The sequence below is a fragment of the Gouania willdenowi genome, chromosome 10 (assembly GCF_900634775.1).
Source record: "Gouania willdenowi chromosome 10, fGouWil2.1, whole genome shotgun sequence".
Lineage (NCBI taxonomy): Eukaryota > Metazoa > Chordata > Actinopteri > Blenniiformes > Gobiesocidae > Gouania > Gouania willdenowi.
The window spans coordinates 6,507,365-6,534,079 of record NC_041053.1 but is presented as its reverse complement, the minus strand read 5'-3'; the positions used below and the strand labels follow the sequence as shown (position 1 = coordinate 6,534,079).

Sequence of the window (26,715 nt, the reverse complement as noted above, 5' to 3'; positions counted from 1 at the left end):
GTCTTCATTGAGAAGGTATTTTTTCAGCTTCAGGAGGACTTTAATCCAGGTGAGATGAGGTTAAATGGTTCCTTGTAGAGTAAAGGTTACCTACAGTTATATCACACTTTATGTATGTATAGGGGGACAAACTGACGTTTTCTGTGTTGAGCAGAATAATTTCCACTTATATAATTTCACTGCCAGCTGTTTCAGAATAAATGATTCCTGCCGCCGCTGTATAAATCCACTCAGTGCACAAAAAAACCCACTACACCACTCTGGAAACTTCTTCCCATTCACTTTATTGTCACCATCAACACATGGACTCAGCCTACACGTGTGTTCTGTGGATGACAATCATAATACGTACACATCACAGAAAGAACAGCTGCTGCATATGTTGTTACTCTGGAAACCCTAAAATAAAGTCACTATAACAAATGTGTGCTATCATGTATGACCTCACCATACACACACACACACACTGGGCACTCACTCCGTCTCTCTCTCACACACTAACCACTTGCATGCCATAGAGCCTATATTTAAAACCAGCCCTGGGGATGTTTTTTTCATTTCTGCCTTTAGAGTTTTAATCAAAAGCGGTTTGTGTGGATGTTTGGGTGCAGAGAGTCTGTGAGCGTGTCACTGAGGCTGATGCTAAACACAGGTATGAAAGAATGTAATCGCAGTTATGAGTCATCAGCTTTTTACAATAAGATAATGAATGCATATTGGGAAAAGCAGAGTGCGATTATATAATGCTTGAGCTCGACCCAAAGAGTTACAAATTTGCTAAGGCTGCAAAATACCACCTTCCAAATCCAGGCCTATCATCCCACATCTCATTTCAAAGCCTCTCTTTCCTCCCACCACAAATCCCAGAACCTCGAGTGACACACACAGAGAGACAGAAGAGATGAGGGGAGTGTTTAAATCTGGAGTTTCGTGAGTGGTCGAGTCGGTGTCTGGAAATCTTTCACATCCTGTTTACGCCGGGCACATTGAGCCCAGGAACCACAGAGAGCTGGCAGGGGCCTCTCCTGGACACAGTTTCTCTCCATCTCTGTGTTTCCTATCTGTCCGGCCGCCTTCAGCAAAAGATCTCAGTCTGCAAATCTTTCCACACCGCCTCCCTCCTATCAACACCTCTTCACCCAAGGCAAACAGACACTCGTCTGAGCCGCTCTACCGCATGTCACCACGGGAACCCAGCGGGGCCAAAATAAAATCCCTGATAGAAACAGATCTTTATCCTGCAATGCACCAACCAATGAGTTCAAATCACACAACGCCACTTTGATCTTAAATGTCCAGGTACTGGTTTCATAAAGCTATCATAGTGGTCGTATTTACAGTCTAATATCAAACAGATAGTTCCAGAAAAAAATCCCCGGGAAAAGTTTAAAAAAATGTAGCAAAATCCTGCTATTTGTTAAAAATAAGATGAAGGATGTGATGAAGCCGATCAAACAGCAGAGCTGTGAGGATCCGTGTGCTTCACTGGCTCATAGACACACAGTCTGTAGCTCTGCTCGTATCAGGCCTTTCAGTGGCATTTGCAAGACTTGACAACCATGTTGGAGAGCTGCTCAACTCTGGGCGTACGGCCTATGAAGTACATGATGGTGAGGGGCTCCAGGTCCTGAGGGACGCAGCAGGGCGAAGCTGAGGCCTGTGGGTTCAGCTTGTTGTAGAGAGGCAGGATCTGAGCAGGAGACACAGAGAATTAGGAACATAAACAGCTTTATTCAGACAATAAATACGACCAAATCAGAGGAACGGTGGAGGGAAGCCATCAGATTTTAAACGTGCGCTCTAGTTTTTTTCTTTTTTGCACAACATACAACATTAAGACAGAGACAATTACAGAAAAAATGCCATAGAACCTAGACAGTATTTACAACTCTTATACATTATAATACAGTAAGTGTGTGTGTGTGATATTATAATAATTATAATATCGGTATTGTGCTATTAGAGGGTGAGGGGAGTAGACAAAAACAAGTCAATAATAGTCAAAACAATATATATATATATACATATATATACTGTATATATATATATGTATGTGTATATATATATACACATACATATACAAAATTGATATAATAAAATTTAGAGAAGAGAGGGTAAATGAAAAAAAGAGAAAGAGAGAGAGAGAGAAAAAATATAATTAAATAAAAATAAAGTAGCGGTACGTAGTATTGGCTCCTTCAGATGTTGCACTGCTGTTACCTCATTATATGATTTACAAATTTAATTCATTTAAAGTGTGGTATTTGTGTTTACAATCTGCGGTAAACTTCTTAACATACTGTGACTTGCAAAAGTATCCATAATCCTTGAACTTTCCCATAGTTTGTCACATTACAAGCACAAATGTAAATGTGTTTATGTGATTGACCAACACCATATGCTCTATAATTAGAACGTGGTAGGATAATGATACATGGTGTTGAAATCATTTTAAAAATAAAGGAAAAGTGTGGCATGCACCAGTATTTAGCAACTTTAACTCTGATACCTGAAATAAAATCCAGTGACCAGATGCTTTCAAAAGGTTCCTAATGTGTAAATAATACAGCTGTGTGCCGTCTAACCTCTGTGTAAAAAAGCTGTCATGTGAATGCCTCACTCAGACATCTGCTGGAAAACATCTGCATTATGAAGACTGAGCAGAGAAGGGTGGAAGGAGGGTGAAAGTAGTATCAGTCGTTCCACAAATCATGCTATAAAAGACAATTTCCATTTAACTTTACAATTATGCAGCAAGTTGTGTTTGTCTTTTCCAATAAATCCAAATAGAACACATTTACATTTGTGGTGTCAAAGTGTGGAAAAGGTTAAAGAGTAAGAATTAGAACACATCCCCAAATTATTTTGCAAAGTTTAAATCACAGGAAAATCCTTGATGATTATATATTAAACTGTATTATATAGATATTCTATTTTGTTACCAAATGCACTGGACCTAAAATCAAAGGCATTCATTGGGAATAAGTTAGTACTAAATTTACTGAAAAGATTTTTCTGATCAGACCAATATAGAAAAATGTATTAATAATTGTTATATAACAATTTTTAAGTTACATACAGTCCAGACACCCCTAAGTGGACAAATCTACTGTTTAGTATGTTCTGGAAATATTGAGCTTGCGAATACAATAAAATGGGGGGTCAGTCACTCCAGTGGTATCTGTCATTGTGTCCTTGGGCAAGGCACTTCACCCACATTGCCTAGTCTGAATGTAAGGCAAGGCAAGGCACATTTATATGTATAGCGCATTTCATACTCAAGGCAACTCAATGTGCTTTACATGATAAAACATTCAATTGTTTAAAATCAATAAGAACATTTAAAATCATCAGTAAAATCAATTAAAATCATCAGTAAAATCATCATGACATCAACATGACCAAAAATCTCTCTCTCAATCATATGCAGTAGAGAAAAAAAGTGCCTTTAACTTTGATTTAAAAATGTTCACATTAGATGCTGACTTCAGCTCTGCTGGCAGTTTGTTCCACTTCTTTGCAGCATAACAACTAAAAGCAGCATCACCATGTTTACTGTGAGCTCTGGGCTCCACTATCTGACCTGTGTCCATAGATCTGAGAGACCTGCTGGGTTCATGCCTGACTAACATGTCACTGATGTATTCTGGACCAAACTCATTCACAGATTTATACACCAGCAGCAGAACTTTAAAGTCTATTCTGAGGCTGACTGGGAGCCAGTGTAAAGACTTTAAAACTGGACTAATGTGTTCTGACCTCTTTGTTCTGGTTAAGACCTGAGCTGCAGCGTTCTGAACCAGCTGTAGCTGTTTGATGCTCTTTTGGGGGATTCCTGTCAGAAGACCATTACAATAGTCCAGTCTGCTGGAGATAAAAGCATGGACCAGTTTCTCCTGATCTTTCTGAGCCATTAAACCTTTCACTCTGGAGATGTTCTTTAGGTGGTAGAAGCTGTTTTTGTGATAGATTTGATCTGAATGCTGAATGTAAGATCTGAGTCAATCAGAACACCAAGGTTTTTGACTTGGTCTTTAGCTTTTAAAGATCGAGACTCAAGGTATTCGCTGACAGCAGTCCTCTTTTCCTTGTTACCAAAGACAATCACCTCCATCTTGTCATTGTTTAGTTGAAGGAAGTTTTCACTCATCCAACAGTTTAATTTTTCAAAGCAGTCACACAACATTTCAGTGGAACCATAGTCATCTGAGTTCAGTGATATTTATAGTTGTGTGTCATCTGCGTAGCTCTGATAATCAACCTTACAGTTCTGTAAAATTTGTCCTAAAGGAAGCATATAAAGGCTAAACAGAAGAGGTCCAAGAACAGAGCCCTGAGGAACCCCACAGGACATTGGTAATCTGTCAGATTCAAAGTTTCCAATGCTTACAAAATATCTTCGCTCCTCCAAGTATGACTTAAACCATTGGATTACTTTTCCATTTAGTCCAACCCATGTTTACAATCTGTGCAACAAAATTGTATGATCTACAGTGTCAAATGCAGCACTTAGATCCAACAGAATGAGAACAGATACTTTTCCTGAATCAGTGTTCAACCTTATGTCATTGATCACTTTGATAAGAGCAGTTTCAGTGCTGTGATGAGAACGAAAACCTGACTGAAATTTATCAAATATTTTGTTGAATGTTAAAAATTGACTCAGTTGGTTGAAGACCACCTTCTCAATGATCTTGGCCATGAATGGAAGGTTGCTGATTGGTCTATAGTTAGCCAGTATAGAGGCATCCAGTGTTCTCTTTTTTAACAGAGGTTTCACAGCAGCTACTTTCAGGGATTTTGGTACGGTGCCTGATTGGAATGAGCAGTTAATTATCTGACACAAATCAGTGACAATTGACTTTACAACAGTTTTAAAGAAGTTTGAGGGTATTGTGTCAAGGCAACATGTTGATGGATTCAGCTGCTGAACAGTCTCCTCTATTGTTTTTGGGTTCACTGTAATAAACTCTAACATTGTAGTTGACTCATCCCTCAGTGGTTGAAGCTGTTCAAGCTTTTTGTGATTTTGCTGGTTTGTTCTGATGTTTGACCTTATTGATTGTATTTTTTCATTGAAATATACAGCAAATTCATTGCATTTTCCAGCTGACAGTAATTCAGGGGCTATCTGATCTGGGGGGTTGTGAGCTTTTCAATTACAGAAAACAACGTGCGAGAGTTGTTGACATTTTTGGCAATAATTTCAGAAAAGTATTGCTGCCTTGCTTTGAACAAGCCATCATTGAATTTTTTGCAGACCTATTTTGTACAGTTCTAGATGAATTTGGAGTTTTGTTGATCTCCATTTACGCTCAGCTCTTCTACAATCAGATTCTGCATTATCTCAGTCCTCCTCCAAGGTGTTTTCTGTGTGTTTGGTTTTCTCTTAGTTTTGATTGGAGCCACCACATCTATGACATTACAGACTTTTCTATTATACTCATCCAGAAGATCATCAACCGTCTCAGCACTCAATGTTGGTGTCATTGCTATGGCTTCCATAAACTGTGCACTTGTGTTCTCATTTATGTACCTTTTCTTTAAACACACAAAACTAGGGGGGACAGATGTTACAGTCTCGAGGTCAAAAAAGACACAGAAATGATCAGATAGAGCTAAGTCTCTTACATCAACAGCAGAGATATCAACACCTTTAGAAATAACCAGATCCAAAGTGTGACCTTGAGTGTGTGTCAGACCAGTCACATGTTGTGTAAGACCAAAAGTATCCATTAAAGCATACAGTTCTTTGGCAGTATTGTCCATGTTATTGTCTACATGAATATTTAAGTCACCTATTATTATTAAAAAGTTGTATTCAGTGCATACAACTGACAGCAGTTCAGCAAACTCATCCATGAATTCTCCAGAATATTTTGGGGGTCTATAAACGCACCATGGCAGTTTCGCTTCTGCCAGTCTGCCCCAGGGCAGCTGTGGCTACATCAGTAGCTTACCACCCTAAGTGTGGAGTGAAAGAATAATCCCTTAATTCTGTAAAGCGACTTTGAGTGTCTATGATAAAGCGCTGTATAACATATAGTTATGTAGCGCTTTATACTATATAAAAAGTTTTAAAACGAGTATTTAAAACTTTAGATGACCCCTGTTACACTTAATTTGTTTATGGCTAAATTGTAGATATTTTACTATGATGTTAATAGCCAGATTGTTAGTATTGTATATTTTGTTGTTTTATATAGTAGTTTTGTGTTTGTTTGCTTATCCAGGTCTACTTGTGTTTAGGATAAACTCTGGACTAAGTACTGTATTTTCATACATACTTACTTACTACATACTGTCTTAAGGCTCAAACATACTTGGGTCCACCACCGCGTAGTAGTTGCCATTAAAATCCTACATGTCCCATGATCCTTAGTGCTTCTCTGTAGTCCTTGTTCTCCTGGGACGTGTTTTAAATGCGTCTGCCAGTCTCTCCTCTAAGCTCCTGTTTATCTCTCCTGCTCTGTTTCACCAGGTGGTGAAATACAGAATGGTGTTACAGTTAAAGCAGTGGCCATCCGTACGGTTGCCCTATCAATACACCGACATTCTATCCATACACAGCGCCACTATTTGGCCAGTTTAAGTCACGTCACTAAGACTAAACCTATCCCTAAAAATTGTTGCCTATAACTAGAGAATACGAATCATATCGCCAAATGCCAGGCGATACATAGGTCACGATACGATACGATATATCCCGATATTAAAGTATAAGGTGATTATTGTGATTTTTTTTACAATTTGACTCAAGAAACAACTAATCTGTAAATGTGTACACCTTCATGAGAACATTATGTATGAAATATATTCTATTGGCATATTTTACACTCAAAACATTGGCTTTAACATGCCATGTGCCAACAACTTAAAATAAAAAAATAACATATAATCTGCCTGTGGCTTTTAAACAACGGATGTCGCAATATAACATTTTCACTTCCGATATGATACCGATATTACAGCCTTGTGTATTGGCTGATGCCGATATTGATCCAATACGATATCAGCATGAATCATAAATACTTTGATTACTTATTTTGTAGCGTTGAATGTTAGAAAAGGCTTGATCATATGATGTTACTCAAACAGAGAACAAAAGTCAGCAACAGTAGGTTACTTTAAGAGCTTATATCGGCAATTGTAGATGCAGTCCGATAAAATCGGATGTTCGTTTTCTGGCTGATATCGGACCGATATCCGATATCAATATTGGATTGGGACACCTCTATTTTAAACCAACTTTGACTTTAGTGCAACTTAACTGAGGTATATGCCTTGAACAACAAAGCAGAAAGTTAGCTTGTTTCTTTATAGATTTTATTGAAAAAAACACAAGCTGGTCAACATGCCAAGGTTTCAGTGCAGTTACAATGTCTCCTGCAATGTAAAATACTTTCCTCTCATATATATATATATATACATATATATACACACGTTTTTTTTTAAATAAAAAAAAATCAATAACGATGCATTCAGAATCGATCCGAGAATCGTTCACCCAAAACCTAACCCTAACACGCTACGTATTTGTACTTTGGTAACCGTACCAATAGCACAGAGGGTTGTCCGTACGGCAACCGTACAAATAGACACTTTCTACATTTAATGTGGGTCATACAATGCCGAGCAGTGTGACACCAATTACGCGGAGAAGGTCTCGCGGCTGTAAAATCTGAGCTTTGCACTTAATTGGCCTGGCAATAAAAATAAACAGAAAAGAACACAAAAACAAGTGTTTGAGACCAGTCTTAATGAGAGAGAAACCATTTAAACAATTGGTTGAGTTGTGAAATGATGTTTAATTTACAAACAGTCTGTTTCGTTCAGGAACTACAACCTATGAGAGAAAGATCTGCTTGTGCCAAAATATTAGGAGGGGAAAGGTTTGGTGAAAATACAAAATCCAAGTTGTCTGATTGCTATGGATTGTGTTACTGCTGACAGAAGCCACAGGAACAGTTCTGAGGGGTTTAGGCCAGGACTATGAGTTCATATCCTGTTGAATGCCTTAATCATCAGACGGTTTAGATGGACCAATCAGGGCCTGAGGAGCTCAATCATAAGCCTGGCAGAAACAACACCAGAATCAGCCACTGATGTGAATGGGTTTGAAAGTTCAGGCTGACACACACACACACACACACACACACACGCACACAAACACACACGCACACAAACACGCACGCACACAAATACGCACGCACACAAACACGCGCACACACACACGCACACACACACACACGCATACATGCACACACATACACGCACACGCACACACACACACACACACACGCACGCACACACACGCACACGCCAATCAATGGAAATCAATTTTTTGTGTGATCGAGCAGCCAATTTCTGACACTGGGCTCAGTCATTCTGTAATCTGTGGTGGTTCTTGACCACAAACAATGCACTTCGGGCTCTATAGAAGGAAAATGTCACACATCTCTCTGTGTGCCGTAAAATGGAGCTAAAACCTGATTAGATTTTGTTCCAAAGCAGACACATTTACCAGAAACGGGGAGTAGCTGGATGGGATTTAGTGACAGTCCCAGATGTTTTTTGTTTATATAAACTGGCTGCGTCCCTGCTTAAAGACCATCACTGTTTCCATGAACCTCCAGATTTCAGGGAAAATACAGTTTGGACAAGAAGCTTGTGGTTGGAAAACACCATTATTCCACCATTTGTAGCCCCTGTATCCATATTAGAGTACACAGTGTTACAGCCCCCACCCTCAAAGTAGAGTCTGTGGATGCTCACCACTCTATAGGTGAAGTATTCTACCAGGGCTCAAGGTCAGGGCTCATTATTTCTCTACAGCTTGGATTTTTAAGATGGTAATAAAGTTCATTTCCTGTAGCTTCTTCTCTATACCAGTGTCTAATCTTTTTTTGGCTCGAGTACCCCCCTTCTCTTATTTCTGAATCCAAGTGACATTTTTTATCCGACTCAAACATTTTGCTCAGAACAAAATGAAAAAACAAGTATGAAGCATAATGTTTAAATGAATGAGTGAAAAGACACATTTTAAAGAATCTCATTTTGTAAATAAGTGGAATGAAACAGTATTTAGTGCCTCCTAAATAGATTTATTTCTAAAGTTTTTTATTCTGGTCATCTCAAGCCTGGTGTGACCGAGACCAACTCTTGTATTTTCACTTCATGTTCTTATCAAGATAATTTCCATCACATGTGTTAAACCCATGGCCCGGGGGCCAAATCTCGCCCTTTGGAGCATCTAATTCAGCCCCAAGAAAAAGTAAATATGACAGAAAAAACATGAATCCTTGTCTAAATGAAACTCAACAATATTTGCAGGGGCTCAGAGTTTTCCCGGTGCTTACATCGCATGATTGCAGTCATTTTTAATATTAAACTTTTGAAAAAAAACTAAAAATTCTTACAAAATCCTTAAATTTTCCTCAAATTATGACATAATATTTCCATTAATTAAGTAGAAATTGGTCAAAAAATCTAGAAAATGTATTGTGAAGATTCTGTTGGGACTGATATCTGTCATTTATTGCTTGTAGATTGTCAGTTTCTTACATATTTTGTATTTTATGCATAGGTGGAAGTGAAAACTAGGGCACAATATTGTTGAAATTACTCATTTTCCCGCATAAAATCTGTGGCCCACTTTACATCAAAGTGCTCTGTATTTGGCCCCTGAACTAAAATGAGTTTGACACTTGATAATGATTATCATTTTTAACTAAAAAAAAAACATAAAACCCCATATTTTTACTATATTTCTATTTGTAATTTCCTCTCCAAGTGTCTCTGTAGTGTCATTGCGTACCCCTCGGCGTACACAGACTGCTTTAGAGTGCAGTAAAGCCTGATCTAGATTTCTCCATATTTGTATGACAGACAGACAGCAGGTCATTAAGGGGAGAACCTGCACTTTTGTTCCCACTTAAAGCAGCGCCTGTAATGACATAGAACAGCTGAAGATTTTATCACTTTGATTTTACTCAGTTTAGTGAATGAGTATCATTATCACATATCAGCCTTTGACAATAGCTTCTCAGTAGCTGCTCTTTCACATTGGCTCAATGACAGCATTAAAGGTCCAGTATTATGCTATTTTTCATCCATTTACAGTTGTTCTAAGAACCCCAACAACATAGTATTTGACGTTTATTTTCCCAAACTCGCCTGTTTTCCGGTGTTTTAGCAGTCAGTCAGACCGCTCCTAAAAACAGGCCATTTTTGGGTCAGAAGACGCTGACTCCCATTGACCGAGGTTACCCCTGGTAGAGGGAAACACAAACTTTTTTAGGACCTCCAGAGCAATCCAGACTCTACCTGGGAATGATACACATCAATCAGGAGGACCAGACCTTTCAGCTGATACCTCGTTCGACCCAATCCGATCACTTTTTTTTTTTAATCGATGGAAGAGACTTCCAGGCCTTGCCAGCCAGGACTCTACCCAGGGACATGACACCCTGCCCGGCCAAAGGGGCACCAGACAGGCCCCTGGTCCAATTGATGGGTCCTTGAGCAACGAGCACGACTTCCAGCAGGTGCAATTAGGACTCTAACCGAAAACTGTGTTTCGGCTCTCGCGGGCACAATTTGGTCTCTACCTGGGAATGATGCACATATCCAGACTCGGGGGACCAGACCTTTCTGCTGACATTTCAGACTCTATTTCCATTTTGCTTGGTACATGACCAGCAAAGATAAAATCCACTCACTGAGTAAAAATATATTTGTCCATTGTTCAATGTAGCCCAAAACTTTAGTGACAATGCCTTGCCTTCACCATGTTTGTTTTACCTGTAAGGTAGTTTGAGAGGGAGGATCTCACATTCTTATAGGGTAGGAGGAGCCAGGATTGTCAGGAGGAGGAGTTTCCCCCTTATGAGTGATAAGGGGGCAAAAATCCAATTTGCACGTTTGGAGCTGACTTTTTACAAAATACGTAATACCAAGGGAGGGAGAAAACAGAACCTTTCCCAACTTTGGCCCCCTGAATGATGCTAAAGGAATGTATATGACTGTGGCAAATCCATTATAAATTGAATATTTCATAATACTGCCCCTTTAAGTCTGTTTAAAAGAGCTTGAGATTATATAATGTGTGTTTTGTTAACACCTGGTAGATATTTGCCACTGAATAACAATTTTCAGTAGATAACTTAAAGCATGAGTATTTGCATAGTTGGTGTTGCAGCTGATTATTTCGGGCTGATGGTAGTTTCTGAAGCAACTCCCAGGAGAGAGCCACTTGTGGAGAGAGATGGATGTGTGATGTTGACCTTGAGTCTTGGAGCAGTGTCCTTGGACTCACCATGTTGTAGTGGTTGTTGGCGCTCCACAAGTACGGACAGTTGCCGGCGCAGAAGTTAGCCTTGTAGCCCTTTGGCTCGTGGATCCACTTCCAGTTGAGGTCGCGCCTGAAGTCGATGTAGAGCGAGCGAAGGCAACAGCCCTGGTCCGAGCCGCTGAGACACACACACACACACACACCTCAGCATCTCAGCTCAAATCCCCACAGTCTGGGGCCCAAAGGTCGGGTCATGCCAGAGTTTTCTCCTGCAGTGTGAAGCAGTCTAAATAATGTGAGGCATGCCTGTCAGCGCAGTCTAAACAAAGAGTTAGGAATGTAACAATGCTTTTCAAAGTGAGCCAGACTGAAAACACACACACACACACCTAAAGCCTGAGTCAGTGTTGGGGTCAATTATAATTGTAATAGCGTAATTGATAATTAATTACAATTATGGCATGATTAAAATTGTAATTGTAATTGAAAAAACATGTTGCTGTTGTAATCATAATTTAATTGTAATTGCAGTTCAGATATTAGACTTTGTAATTGTAAATGGCATGAAAATTCTATAAAAACTGTCATTTACAATGTAATTAAATGCAATCCTGTGGAACCATGTTACAGTTCTATGGCTTACACATAATTACATAATTACACATAATTAAAATATGTTTCAGATCATCTTTTCCCACTACCAGTAAATCTAGGGGTATACTGACAGAAAAAAGGCTCAGACGCCAACACCAACAAAAAATGTTTTTAGTGTCATTTAAGCTGTTTTAAGACATGGGTCAAACTGACCCGTTATCATAAGAGATGCTAACAGAAAGCTAACACAAGAGGAAAGTCACGTTTCATGGGCGTATTTGTTAAAGGTTCATTATTTTGATTAATTGTAATTGAACTTTAGTAATTGAAAACTTAGTTGTAATTGACTTTCAGGGGAAAAACAATAATTGTAATTGGGAAAAATGCTGGTCACTGTAACCATAATTGAGTTGTAATTGAACATGGATAATTGAACATATGTAATTCACAAATGTAACTGACCCTAATCCTGGCCTGAGCTCACTGCGCTAATATTAAACTCCTATCAGACATGTGGGCAGCGTACCGGGAGCAGGTGGTGCTGTCCGTGGCTGCCGCCCTCTTTTTGCGGTTCTTCTTGGCCGGGTTGTCCAACCTGTCGCTGGGCAGCAGTGTGAGGATGAGGTGTGGAGTCTTGGTGCTGAAATCAGCCTGACCTTTGACCTGACCGGGTCTTCTCATCTGGCGGAGACGCTCGTCGTCCACACCTGCAACAACACAGAGGGGTTTGAAAATAAGCTATGCTTGAAATATCTCAGTTTTAATCTATCTCCTCCTCTGATTGAATTTGTATTGGATCAATGCCTGACATTTTCAGAGAGTTGCAGCTACAATGATCATGTTTTGACTGAGTCACTGGTTACTGAATGGATTTTGTTTCTAGAGGTACATTTTGTTGGAATATTTGGTAACACTTTACTTACTGTAATTTAGATCAGATAGCCCCTGAATTACTGTCAACTGGAAAATGCAATGAATTTGCTGAATTTGTATATTTCAAGGAAAAAATACAATAAATAAGGTCAAACATCAGAACAAACCAGCAAAATAACAAAAAAACTTGAACAGCTTCAACCACTGAGGAATGAGTCACCTACAATGTTAGAGTTTATTATTATTATTTCCTCTCATACTCAGAGTAATGTTAGTTAATAATTGTAGTCTCTAAACTGGCTGTAGGTTTGAATGTGGTTTGGAATGTGTCTCTGAGTGATGACATGCATTTAAATTCAGCTGCAGCTAAAGTTTCTCATTACATCCTTGGACAAATTTGGTGTTTGGCAGCAGTGCTTGTGTTGACTGCCCCTGAACGTGTTCCACTGTGGTCAGATATGTGAGCACATCACACAGGGGCATGTCAAATCATTTGTCAATTAAGTTTCAACCTATTCGAATAAATGTCCTTAATTTTCTAGCAGCAAATAACCATATCTACCCATCAATAATACAAAAGAGCAAGTTACTCTTTGCAACCAATGCATGATTAAGCAAATGCATTCCAGATGAGACTGATGATCTGAGCTGGACCGACAGCATCACAACCATGACCAAGTTTGAAGCTTTTTTTCTATGTCAAAGGAAACCAGAGCTCAGAGAGAAAATGCACACAATAACATAGAGAACATGCAAACCTCCACACATACAGTAAGTCCACCCTGTAAGTCAAACTCAGGGCCTTCCTGCTATAAAGTACAATTACCAACCACTCCACCATTGTACTGTACCATTAGTCTTTTTTTGATGTTAAGAAAAATACATGAAATGTATTTTTACTTGTACTCTACAATCAACCAGTAAAATTAATAGTTTTTAAACCTGATGATGGAGCATGATGTGTTTATTTTAGCTCAGGTTTAGCTTTGTATTGAATTCTGCCTCAACAAGTTAAACAATAACACGTATCCATGTGTGGATTTCATATGGACCCAGTGAATTATTATCTAAATCAGGGGCCAAATATGAAGTTGTATGATCTTAATATTAAGTGGGCTGCAAATTTTAGAGAAAACTAGCAATTAATGTCCCCAAGTTTGCACTTTGACTTATAAATGATACACAAAGTATGTAAGGCACCGACAATATCCAGGCAATAAGTGACAGATGTCCGTCCCTGCAGAATGTTCTCTTTTAAATTGATTTTGTGACCAATTTTTATTTAATTTGGAGAAATGTTGTGAAATAATTTGAGGAACATTTTGTTCTTTGAACAATTTTGGATTTCAAACAACTGCAGTCATGTGATAATTGACTTTGGAAGGGCTAAGATATCTAAAACTGAATTATTTGGTCATTTTCACAATAATTCATGTTTTTTATAATCGGATGGATTGGATAGTCTAAAGGGCCAGATTTGGCCCCCAGGCCTAGAGTTTGACACATGTAATATAAATGAATGTGGAACACAACTAAAATGAATAAAGAGCCAGGCTGATCAATTGCACTGCTAAAAGTAAACTATTTGATGCCAATACCGCAGAACATTTTTCAGTCGAGTTTGCATTTTCTCTCTGGTTGGTGTCTCCCAGAGAAAGATAGATTAAAAACTGTCCAGTTTTACACGCCAATTTGTCCACACTTCTAAAACTTTCCACAATATTGCTCTACAGATTTGACAGCACAAGTACGGCAAGCAGATGTGATACAGATGTTTTCCCAAACCAGATGCAACTGTTTCTCTTATTTCACAATTTCCCTCTAAGTTGTGAGCTATAGCAGCTCCAAACAGGCCCCTACTTGTCCAACACCAGTATCACACGCCGGATTCTTTTTCCAGGTGCTGGAAAAATAAATCAACTTGGCTCAGCTTGGAGTAAATCCAAAGTAAGTGCTATAATTTGGGGCCCGAAATGAACCAACACAGACAGTCTGGTATTCGCTAGTATATACTGAAGCAGTGTGTGGAGGAACACTTTCTGCATTATTGCTGCCTGATAGATTCACTTTGTGCTCACGTTTACCTGCAGGTGTGAAGCTGCTCCACACAGTTACACAACTATCTTTTCACTGTTTCTCTGGCTTTTACCACCACAGACTGTCAGGTTCACTATGAATACCATAGTTATCATACAGTTCATTTAATGTGGCACACTGAGTAGACAGCAGGCATCAGCATCAGCCTGTATTTGATTGTCCATAAAAACCTACCATACACTTCAACTTCAAAAAGTGATTTATTACCCCAACGTGAGCAGTGATCCCCACCCCAGCCCCCCACCAGTGACATGTTGGATTAGAAAAATTTTAACTTTTTTAAAAATCAAACAATGGAAGAAAGCATTTAGATATTAACTTCTTCAAAAATTCAAACTTGGGGAAAAAAAAACTAAATTATGAATTTCCAAGGTTAAAATCAAAAACCATAAAACATTTACAATATAAACAACAGTTGCAGATTTTGATCATTTGCTTGATCAAATCTCTTAGCTGCTTTAAGTTGATGCAGAAATGTTTCAGCCAGTTTTCACACGTACAGCTAAGCACGCAATGTATTGGATTTAATTATAGATTGTAGTGAAAACTATAGAGCTACAGCTTTAAATTCTAACCGTTTGTTATCATGTCAAAAAACACATTCTTTGTCATTTTGAGGTGTAATAGAATGAGCAAGTCAGAGGTTTACGAGCTAAGTTTATGAAGTAAACTAGTCAATACTCAAAGGCAGGAGTCTGTCACTTTGTGGGTGGAGCTTTACTGTCACTGACAAAGGAGTTACCAAAGATCTATATGTTCATACACTGAACAAAAAAATAAACTCAACACTTTAGTTTTTGCTCCCATGAGCTATGAGCTGAACTCAAAGTTCTAAAACATTTTCTATAAACACAAAAGACCAATTTCTCTCAAATATTGTTCACAAATGTGTCTAAATGTGTGTTAGTGAGCACTTCCTCTTTGCAGAGATAATCCATCCCACCTCACAGGTGATTAGACAGCATGATTACTGCACAGGTGTGCCTCAGGGTGACCACGATAAAAGGCCACTCTGAAATGTATACACTATAGTTCAGTGTTTCCAAACTTTATTGCCTCATGTACCACTTAGCCTTTATTTCTTAACACAACTACCCCTTAGCTCATGTTACACATTATTTATTTGTGTCTAAGCTCCTTCTTCTGTCTCGTACAACATTAACCATGAATTTAGGCCTTTTTATTCATTTATTTCTGAGATTTTGTTCGTTTTAGAAATTGAACCTCACCTTTTGTTGTATTTTAAAGAGTTGAGGCACAAATTATTATTGATAATTGAGAAAAAAGTCAGTGTGCATTTAAAATAAAGTTTGAGAACCACAGCCATAGAGGGTGTGAAAATGTTTGGAGAACAGTTGTAAACAATCAACAGTTTGTTGAGCGTTTTGAAGCACCACAAAATTAGACTATTACTGTAAATGACATCTTTTAAAAAAGGACGTGGTTTTATGATTGTGTCTGCAGCCTCAGCACCAGGGAAACCAAGCCCTGGTCAGGAGCCGATATGCACGACAATCAAATCAATCAATCAATCAAGGACAGACTCCATCACCATGGCAACTGAGGAGTTTACACTTTGATGAAATGCCTGTTCCAGCGAGATCCCAGTTTAACTGTCAGGTTAAACCAGGCTAAAACCCTGAGGTGGGTTTGATGAAATGGCCCCCCTGGTCTAGGGCTGGGCAATATATTGGGAATTAAGATATATCAAGTTTTCGATTTTGGCCATATAGAAAATTACAATATTGCCTATATCGAAATATATATTTTTAGAGCTTATTTTCTTTAAATAGGGTCGCTTTTTCGTTTTTTCTTCTAAATTCCGTGTTTTCCACATCAATTTTTTTAAATTTCGTTTTTTTTTTAGAAATGTGAAGACCGTGAATGAACTTCCGGTTCCTAACCCGACAGTATTATGACAAATGACTTTAGTTTTCATATTAATCTCACACAACTCAACAATAGCAGTAAAAAGCATCAGACATCGTATACATTTGCATAAGCTAATGGCCTTTCACTGACAAACAGTTTTTCCCGTTTATTCAGAGTTGCTCTTCTTGTTTTATGTTTAGCTAAACGCTAATGCTACTTTAATACAGTAGCTACAGCTATGTTTTGATAGCATTTGTTGACTTGTATAAAACCTAATGTGCTCATCTGAAGCAGCAAACCATTCCAAGCCAAACTTGCTGCTGATGGTCATCTCCCCATCTGTCCCTGGAGCGCAGCGTTCTCCACCCGCACCTCCTCTACAACACTGACGACTAAATCCAATGCACTTGGCTCAGCAGACGAGCAGTAGTCGTGGTGAGGACATCGCTCCTTCATGTCAGGGTTAGGGGTGAAGGTTTATCTCTCCAGATGTTGATGATCCACTTTGTTTTGCAGCCAGTCACCTTTTATAGGGCACTAATGTAGTTGTTGTTAGCGCACTCAGAGACTCGCTGCGACGCATACAAGCGTGTGTCCTGTAACCATCTCTGATTGGCCAGCAGCCCAGGAAGGCGGTTCTCGGTAATTCTGATTGGTGAACATATATATCACTCAAATGAGAAAAAACCTCAGTGCCTGAGGTTTGGTGATCGCAGTAGTGAAAACCTTAATATTGACGCGATTAGGGTTAATCGTTTAGCATTATTTTAAAATACTTCTTCTAGGAGTCGCTGTTTTTGCTGCATCATAGAACAGTATGAAAAGCACAGTTAAATGGATTACTGAGTGTGTTCTAACCCAGACCTTCCCCTAAACAAGCCTCACTACCACATGCTGTCCCTTTTTGTGCAGCTGTTTGTTAATAAATGTGACTGTGTAGCATATTACATCAGCAAATTTAACCCTGAATTGTCTTTCGGGTCAAACTTCATTTGAATTAAAATGATCTAGATTTATATTGTGTATTGAGATAGGAGTTTTGGTCCATATCGCCCTGCCCTACCCTGGTTTATAACATGTTAGGTCTTGCTGATCTGGCAGTGCCTCAGATAATTAAATAGAATGTCAACATCGGATACATAGGTCATTTTTTTCTGCTCATACCAGCAAACAGCGCCTCCAGCTCCTCGCTCTTGTTTGGAACGATGTTGTTGGTGGATGGGACAAAGGTGCAACAGGGACAATGGACGCCCAGCTTCAGGCCTACATTATTCTCTGGAACAAAAAGCAGAAACTACGTCATGAAAATAACACCTACAAACTCTGATCTATTGATGAAACATCAGGCAACAAACCACAGCCCAGCTTTCACAAAAACCTCTCAAAACAAAGCTTGTGAGTCATTACAACACAAGCCATTTCCTCTCCAGAAAGAAATGAAAGAAAGTTTCCTTTGAAATGAAGCTGACCTGGATCGGAGACCCATTCTTTGATGGTTTCTGTGAGCTCCACAGAGATCCAGGATCCTTTGGCCTTCAGCTGAACAGTGCGAGAATCGATGTAGCGCTGGGTGGAGGTGCTCTCTTTATCTGGTCTCAGCAGCTGATAATCAAATACAAAGACTTTTTGTTGAGTATATTATTACGTAATGACTCTTATACTGGGTGTCAAACTTATTTTAGTGAAGGGCTGATATGGCTCTTCAACTTCTTTAATGGGCCAGAATAAAAAATATCAACATTCTTAGTTAAAATATAATATCTTGAAATTGATTATTTGGCATTTTTACCGAAAAATCAACTATTTATCTGTCATTGGAAGCTATAAGCCAAACCTATGTGTGGATCAGAACAACTCAGTGACACCCCATTATTAAAAGAAAGGCCAACTCTGAAAAATATACTTAATGAACGGGTGCTGCATTTTTCAGCTGAGATAATAGTTAAACACAGTCACAGTAAAGTGTTACCTGGTAGATCTCCACCCTCTGCTCCGAGGCCCGAGCCTGCGGGTTGGGAGCTCTAAAGATCCTGAACTCAGCTTTGACCAACGTGCTGTTGGTCAGGTCGACACCGCTGACATCAAAATGGACGACTCTGTAATATGGGTTTGGTGCTACCGGCTGCACTGCATCTGGAAAACCATAAAAACCAGCGAGTGTGAAACCACAACTGAAAGTGTTGTATTTGTTTGAGCATTTCAAACTGTGGGACTGATGCTTTGTCTTGGACGTAGTTACAGCAGGGTTGGGGTCAATTACATTTTTTAATTACAATTACATCTTCAGTTGTCCATGTTCAATTACAGCTCAATTACGATTACGTTGACCAGCATTTTTTCTAATTACAGGTATAATTAAAATATGATATATGATAATTTTCCTTCTGAAATCAATTACGTTCTCAATAACTAAAGTTCAATTACATCACAACTACTGAGCCTAATAAACCCCTTAATTAAAAAGCCCATAAAACTTAAACTTGGTTTTGTGTTAGCTTTCTGTTAGCATCTCTTATGATAACAGGTTGGTTTTGACCCATGTCTTAAATCACATGTAAAATACAATAAACAATATTATCTATCATCTAATTTGTTTCTCGTCTCCTTGTTAGGCTTCCTTATCCATGACAATATTTGTATTAATATTTTTGATGTGGCGGTCTGAGCCTGTTTTCTGTCAGTATACTCCTAGATTTCAACCTTTTTTGAAATGGTAAAATGATCCTCAAGAGAACTGACAGGTAAACTAGATACAAAACACATTTTAATAATGGTTTACAGTAATAGGCGTACAGTATGTGTATACCATGGAACTATAACATGGTTCCCCAGTTTTGTGTTTAATTACATTATAAATAACAGTCTTTATAAGATGTTCATGCCAATTACAATTACAAAGTAAATCATCTGAACTTAATTACAATTAAATGATGATTACAACAGCGTCATATTTTTTCAATTACGATTTCAATAAAACTACCGATTATGTAATTACAATTCAAATTAACCTCAACCCTGATTACTGCTGCTGGTGAGTGTCTTCAAACTAAATGAAAACTCTCTTCTGAAAGTGTCAGCAGTTCTTTGTTTGATACGAGGCTGGTTGCTGTGTGTGTGGGTTAAGAATGTGCAATATATCGTCGTTCACGATATATTGTCAAAAACATAACAATAAGACTAAGTCATCCCACAATAGAAACGATAAATGCCCATGTTGTAAATTAGCGAGGGCTACGAGCCATTTGTCCCTTAATTTAGTCAAGAATGACCCTAAAAACCTTGTTCCAGGGGCCAAAATTGCCCACATTTGTTGTGAACTTATTATTCTCTGGAGCGGAGCGTTGCTCACGGCAGCTCCGTGGTGTGCACAACCCCTCCCGCCCTACAGCCCTCACACAAACACAGACGACGATGCATGTCACGGCTACTTGAAGCTGCCGTGCTGCGATACATCATGGACCACTACTTGGTTAAAACCAGACAACCATCCAACAAAGTGAACCAGTTCCAGTTCCTCCATCACATCCATAAACACAGGGACAGAGATGAAACTCGAGCTAGAACTCTTGTGATTGAGACGTCATTTTTCAGAAGCCTACCTGTGCATGCTCTCTTCCTCTTTCCTATGGTGTCCTGGTGAAGAAGAGTGAATCTATGTGTGCTCTGAGTTTAAAAAACTATGTTATAGGACAGTTAGAGCACATTTCAGTACTAATTTAATGAAGAAAAAAAAAATCACTAAAAATGTTATAAAAGCACATTTGTTGAAACTAAGTGTTGTAGTATAATAATGAAGAGTTAATCTATGTGTGCTGTGAGTTTGATTACACTACAACATGTTATACTACAGTTTATTGGATATTTTAGTACTTATTTAATGATAAAAATCACAAAAAGTACATGAATGCATATTTATTAAAACTAAGTGTTGTAGTATAACCAAGAAGAGTTCATCGATGTGTGCTGTGAGTTTGATGACACGACCACTTTCCTGTGTGAAGTTACTGGTTTTTATTTTTTTCCGCTGTTGCAATTTGCAGACGGTCCCTGCGCATTCCAGCCAGTCGGCTCCGCGTAGAGGCCCAAACAAATTCCCAAGTGTGGAGGACGGCTTGTTTTGAGGAAAATCTGCTTGTCGCTTGCTGTCCACCTTGCTGTGATTGTAACGAGGCATCGGTTTTGTAAAAGCAATGTTCCGTTGATGAGTCATTAGTACGGAAAAGCTGAATCTGTGAATATCTTTCTAACTTTACCTAAGTGGAATAGACCAAGTAAAAAGAACACATCTTACTGTCATAAAACCACAGAAAGCCATCGATTTGTTTATGATCAGATTTAACACTTGTATGGAAGGATAAAAGCTAAACATGTCACATGTTGTGTGAAATAAATGTTAGCATAAATACTAATGTCACTATTCACTATTTTTTAATTATATTTCACATGTTCACAGACAAAGCTGGTCCCACTAGACTAATGTAACTATTGAGATAATTACACCTAAATATAATGAATGAATAAATCATCAACTTGATCTGTTTTAATTATAGGAAATCAGATTTATTTATTAATCATAACTTTATGAAACTCATTATCAGATAAATGAAACAAGATTCATCAACAGTAAAAACACAGATTGCGTTATTTGTGCTTTTTTTTAGAAAATAATTTCATTTTAAGCGAGGAAATGACATGAATTGAATTACATACAATAACATGAATAGAGTGACCCACATGCACTAATATATTCCATAAAACATCAGCTCATGAACTCATTGAGTCAGCAGTTATGATGTTTGATGTATTCAGATTTATTTGTGTTTGTAAGGAACCTGTTTACACTGTAAGTTGGGAATTGTTTTATTTATTTATAGTTTTTTTTAATTTATTGTGATGTTTATTGTTATTGTGATAAATACCAGAAATAATCAGGATATATATATTTTTTTACTCCATATCGCCCATCCCTAGTGTGGGTTTTACTTTTAGTAATGCCTACCTGCCATCTAGACACCAGTGTAATTATACACCACAGCAGCATCCACCACCAATAACCCCTAAACCCATCAACACCATTTCTTCTCTGAAGATACTGCTTTATCCAAGGTCACATCTGCAGCTCAGTAGATTTAAAACGTGATCTTTTGTAGTGGAGGGAAGTACCTTTTATTCTGAATTATAGCAAATTGAATATCAGGATGTTAGGGCTGTCACTTTAACACGTTAATTGCGATTCATTAATTACAGGAAAAATTAACGCGCTAAAAAAAAAAATGCTGTTTTTTTTTTTTTTTCTTAGCATTCCAAACAGTGCGGAACCATTCTTATTTCAAGAGTTCCCGGTATACCCATAAAACTGATGCACAGGCTACAATACAAGACAAGAGAGTACCGAGCTGCTCAGCTTCGTCTGCGTTAATATTGCCTTATAAAAACACTGGATGGAAAACTAAAGCCTAGTTGTGTGCAAATTGTGCAAGAAAGAGTTTGCCTTATCACCGGAACTTTGTAGCCTCTGCTGCCACCTCAATGCTAAACATGTAGCAGCTAGCATGGACAGCTAGCGCGGACACACGGACAATGCTAACTGCAACTTGCTGCAAGCATGCCGTGACTGAGAAATTAACAAACTCACTGCATAAAAATTACGAAAGTGTCTTTAGTTCCGGACCTCAGACAAACCTGAGTGACACACGGTACTTCCTGTGTGTCACTGCCAGACCTTTTCTACATAAGCGTAATGTGCGTGTTAGGATGGCCGAGTGGTCTAAGGCGCTAGACTCAAGAATTTTTCCTTTTGCTGATGTGGGTTCGAATCTCACATTGTATTTTTTTCTTTCATTTTAACATGTTTAACACGGCAAATTCCACTTTTAAAAATACAAAAAAAAGAATTTGTAGAGTATTTCCTGGGTCAGGGTTAGGGATAGAGTTAGGGCTAAAATTGACGGAACTATAGCTAGAAGGACACGGGTCCGGCAGTGACGGAACTACCAGCATTCCTGTTACTGTGCATGCAAACGCATGCGCACAAGAAGTGCCGGAACTATAGTCAGATTTGTCTGAGGTTCAGGTCCAGACCAATAGCAAGAGCCTAAATATTAATATAGTTCTGGTGTCAGAAAAGTGTTCTTATTGTTTATGATGTGCTAACTTATAGCACTAGATGTGCAGTTTTATTTCACTTGTATTTTCTGTTGTTTAGAGATTGACCAAAGTACACGTCAATATGACACATAGCCTTTGGGACTAGACTGTAAATGGCTAAGCCTGTATCTGTTCTAGTCTGTTAAAAACAAACAATAAATGACTTCATAAAACCCCTTTGTTATACATCAATGTTTTTAATCTGCCACAATAAAGTAATTTAAATGAAAATACCTCAAGTTGAGGGCGTTTCTCAGCAGTTTTTAGGTGCAATTTAAAAAAAAAAAGAATTACAGAGCATGATTAATTAATTGCACATTTTTTTAATCTCTTGACAGATGCTGATGCTGTGAATTGTTAGACAGCAAAAGCACATCTTAGCATGTGTTGAGAAATGTTGCTTTTTAAGTGATGGAATCAAAGGATTTGAACTGAATGACAGGATGAGCCGTCAGAGCTCAACTGAAGTTGGTTTTCATACAACCACATAGTGCAGGGGTGTCAAAGTGGCCAAATACAGAGCAGTTTGAGTTTAAAGGGTACCTGTAGTGAAAATGTATATAGCAAAAATGTGTGTCGTGTATTACCAATAAATGAAATATGTGCACCTTTTTATAAAAAACACATTAAAATTACTTTTTAGAAAGATGGCACTAAGCAGCCGTGTGTATCCCCTCCCTCAGTGATAAAAGTGCAGCATACAGGTTGTATATTAGGAGAGGATTAAATATCACCTTTCTCACCAACTACCTGCTTCTTCTATGCCTCCCTGCGCCGACTCAGCATCACAATTAGCCTAACGGACAGAGCTGTTACCAGCGGAAACGAGGCTGTGTAGTTTGGTGTTGGAAGTGCACAAATATGGTTAACAACTGTGATGAAAGCTGCGTGAAAGGAAATCTGTTCATTGATGGGAGGATGAGCAGAGGATCAGGACCTGACGGAGCCCTAATGAACAGTAAACAGGAAGTAGGAGGGAACAATCTGGTGGGGGTACGGTTAGTGCCATGACACCTGCCCATGTAAACAGAAACAAGTACGTTTACGAGCTGCGTTGAGATTTTCTGTGAAGAAATTCTGTCGCGACATAGTTTGATTTCAGACGTAACTTTGGCTTTGTGCCCATTAGCTTAGCCCATTAGCTTAGCCCATTAGCTTAGCCCACAGATCCCTCTGAAAGCAGCTGGGCTTGAAGCGGTCCTCACATATCACCAGATTTTGTTCAAACAGAAATGTTTTTAGTGCGTATCCCGTATCGATGTTATGGTCGTTATTAGGCTTAGAGACGCAAATGAAATGTTTTTTGTTTTGTTTTGTTTTTTTTGGGGGGGAGTCTTCTGTTTCTATAACAACCATTAGCTTTACACCCCATTATTGTTCAGAAATCGTAGACCAACGGAACACTGTTGCCGAGCAACAGCTAACAGGAATTAACAAACATGCGTCATATCCTGTGTAAAAATGGCGACTTTCCATAGTTTATGCCCCATTAATGTGTTTATTCTTTTTTAAATAAAAAGGTGCACATATTTTGGTTATTGGTATTATATTAAATATATTTTTTGTTATATACATTTTCACTACAGTTTTAGGATGTAAAAAAAAAAAAAAAAGCCCTGGTTTGCATTTCTACGTATCAATGATATATAAATAATATATAACTGGTTAATTATGTATGACTGAGTATATCAGTCCCTGCTGCAGGATCTTCAACTGTAAACTGAGGTCTGCAACTATTGGGAATTTTAATAGCTTTTTTGTATTTGGAGGGGATGAAATATCTACAACTGAATTAATTGGTCATTCACAGAACGTTTCCCCATCATTTTTACTTTCTCGAGCAGGCCAAATTTGATGCTCTAAAGGGCCGGATTTGGCCCCCGGTTCTTGAGTTTGACACATATGTGACATAGAGCATCCTTTACCTCCCTTATTCTATTATTTAAAGTGGTTATGCGAAATAGTTGAATAATAAACAGCTTAGTATTAAAGTAGTGTTATTAGTGGTAATAAAGGCTTGCTAAGGCCACTGTCAGGGATGGACTGGGACAAAAATTCCACCTTGGCTTTTTGTGTCCAGCCCAGCCACTACATTATCAGCAGCACCATGTAGAAGCAGTTACTAAGTCAGTGATGCTCAAAAAGTGGCTGTTTGTCTTCATTTTAATATTATTCCCCCAGAAATCCTTTTTAACCCTTTTTCCTCCTTGCAACTTCCAAATTTTGCCCCTTTTCAAACAGTTCTGATACTTTTATCGAAATTTCGTCTTTTCTTTCATTTGTTTTGGCCACTTTTCATCCAAATAAGCTAACTTTTTACCTAGAAATAGCACTTGTTTCCTCCCCCCCCACCCCCCATTTGAGCCTTTTTCCACTATCGTTTGCCACGTTTTGCCCATTTAAGCTATCCTTTGCCATTACGCACCACCTGGTTCCTCTTTATTTGCCCATTTTTTGCCCAATCTTGACTGCTTTTTAGTCACTTTTCACTCCTTTCTTGCCACGTTTGGAATGTTTTTGGCCACCTGTTTGGATGTCTGCCTCCACTCGCTAATAAAAAATTAAAAAAACCCAAAAACAAACAAACCGTAGTGGACCGGACTGGTCCACCGGGACAATGCCAGGTGTGCCAGTCCACCTCTGAGCCCTGCTTACTGGTGTCTGGTCGTTGTGGTTCCATGTTGATCCTCTGCACCTCCTTGGCGTAGTAGTCCTCCTCACTGCTCTCCCGTTCGCACGCGGACTCGGCCATGTGCGCGCGCTCCTTAAGCAGTTCCCGCGTGCTGTTGTAGAGCAGCATGACCTCCGGGGTCACCGAGCCCGACGGAGGGTCCTCGTCGTCATCCGGTGGGCTGCGGATGCGCAGTTTACTCAGGATCTGTCCGCGCACCGCCTCGATGCGCCTCGACTTCTGTGCGTCCAGGTTGATGGACTGGCACGTGTTCAGACCCTCCGCCGGACACACACCGGAGAACCGGAGCAGCAACAGCATCGCCAGGCGAGAGAGCCACATGGTCCGAGAGGAGGGATCAGATAATCCCAGAGTGGCCGTGGAGGTGTGGAGAGAACGTCTCCAGATTACGAACAGAGAAAAACGGGGGAAAATCTGAGTCCAGGCCCAAATGAGTCAATAAAAAATCCCCCAAAATCAGTTTAATGAAAAGTAAAACACAGCAACTTGTAGTGAAACTACAGAAAATAAACGGTTAAGTGGTAAAGGTACGACTAAAAGGCAAATGGTGACAAAAAACTCGAAATCTTAAATATGACCACAATCACACCCTGAGGAGAAAGACGGTGAACAGCTGGAGCTCCAACCCGCTGCGCTCCAGAAGGTGAAATCATTTACTGACTGAACACTCAGGAGTTCCACCCGTCCTCGGTTCACTTCGTCCATCCTTGGATAACCGAGCAGCTCTTCGGGAAACGCAGTAATCAGCTCAGCCCATTTCGCAAACCCTCCAAACGGAGACCTGAGGAATGCGTTCACTTCACCAGGAGCGACGCAGCTCCCGCGCGTCCTGCTCTGAGATCCTGATGCACGGAGGGAAACACTGGCACATATCCTCCTCAGGGGACCCGAGCTTTGGCTTTAAAAACAGAAAGAATGCTCCTCTTACTCCACGGTATGGTAAACAGAGCGGACTGCCCTAACGCGCAGAAAGAAGGTGATTTATGAAGGAAAAACCCACGCACATAAACGTCAAAACATGCAGGACAGCGTCTCAACACTTTGAAATCCGTGACGCAGAGACATGTGAAAGAAGCCCTTGTGCTGAGAGTCCAAGAAGTGGACCTACAGCTCGTGCTCAGTGAGGCAGGAAAACATCTGGAGCTGC

At 39.2% G+C, this 26,715-nt stretch overlaps 1 protein-coding gene across 1 annotated transcript; it reads right to left on the bottom strand.

Annotated features, from left to right (window-relative positions):
* Positions 1-1,290: 1,290 nt before the first annotated feature.
* Positions 1,291-26,715, bottom strand: tgfb5 (transforming growth factor, beta 5). The gene is made up of 7 exons (XM_028460379.1): positions 25,532-26,715; positions 18,699-18,862; positions 18,199-18,331; positions 17,894-18,004; positions 12,414-12,594; positions 11,318-11,471; positions 1,291-1,690 (listed from the first exon to the last, which is right to left on the bottom strand). The coding sequence occupies exons 1-7, from the start codon at positions 25,887-25,889 to the stop codon at positions 1,532-1,534; spliced, it is 1,260 nt and encodes a 419-aa protein (XP_028316180.1). The 5' UTR covers positions 25,890-26,715; the 3' UTR covers positions 1,291-1,531.

What these genes read in the sequence shown, in the direction of transcription:
- tgfb5 (XM_028460379.1), bottom strand. Translation starts at nt 25,889, where the DNA reads ATGTGGCTCTCTCGCCTGGCGATGCTGTTGCTGCTCCGGTTCTCCGGT. An exon ending in ACCACAACGACCAGACACCA is followed by an intron (nt 18,863 to 25,531) that starts GTAAGCAGGGCT and finishes ATGGTTTTCCAG; the next exon opens with ATGCAGTGCAGCCGGTAGCA. An exon ending in CCAACAACCACTACAACATG is followed by an intron (nt 1,691 to 11,317) that starts GTGAGTCCAAGG and finishes TCTCCTGCTCAG; the next exon opens with ATCCTGCCTCTCTACAACAA.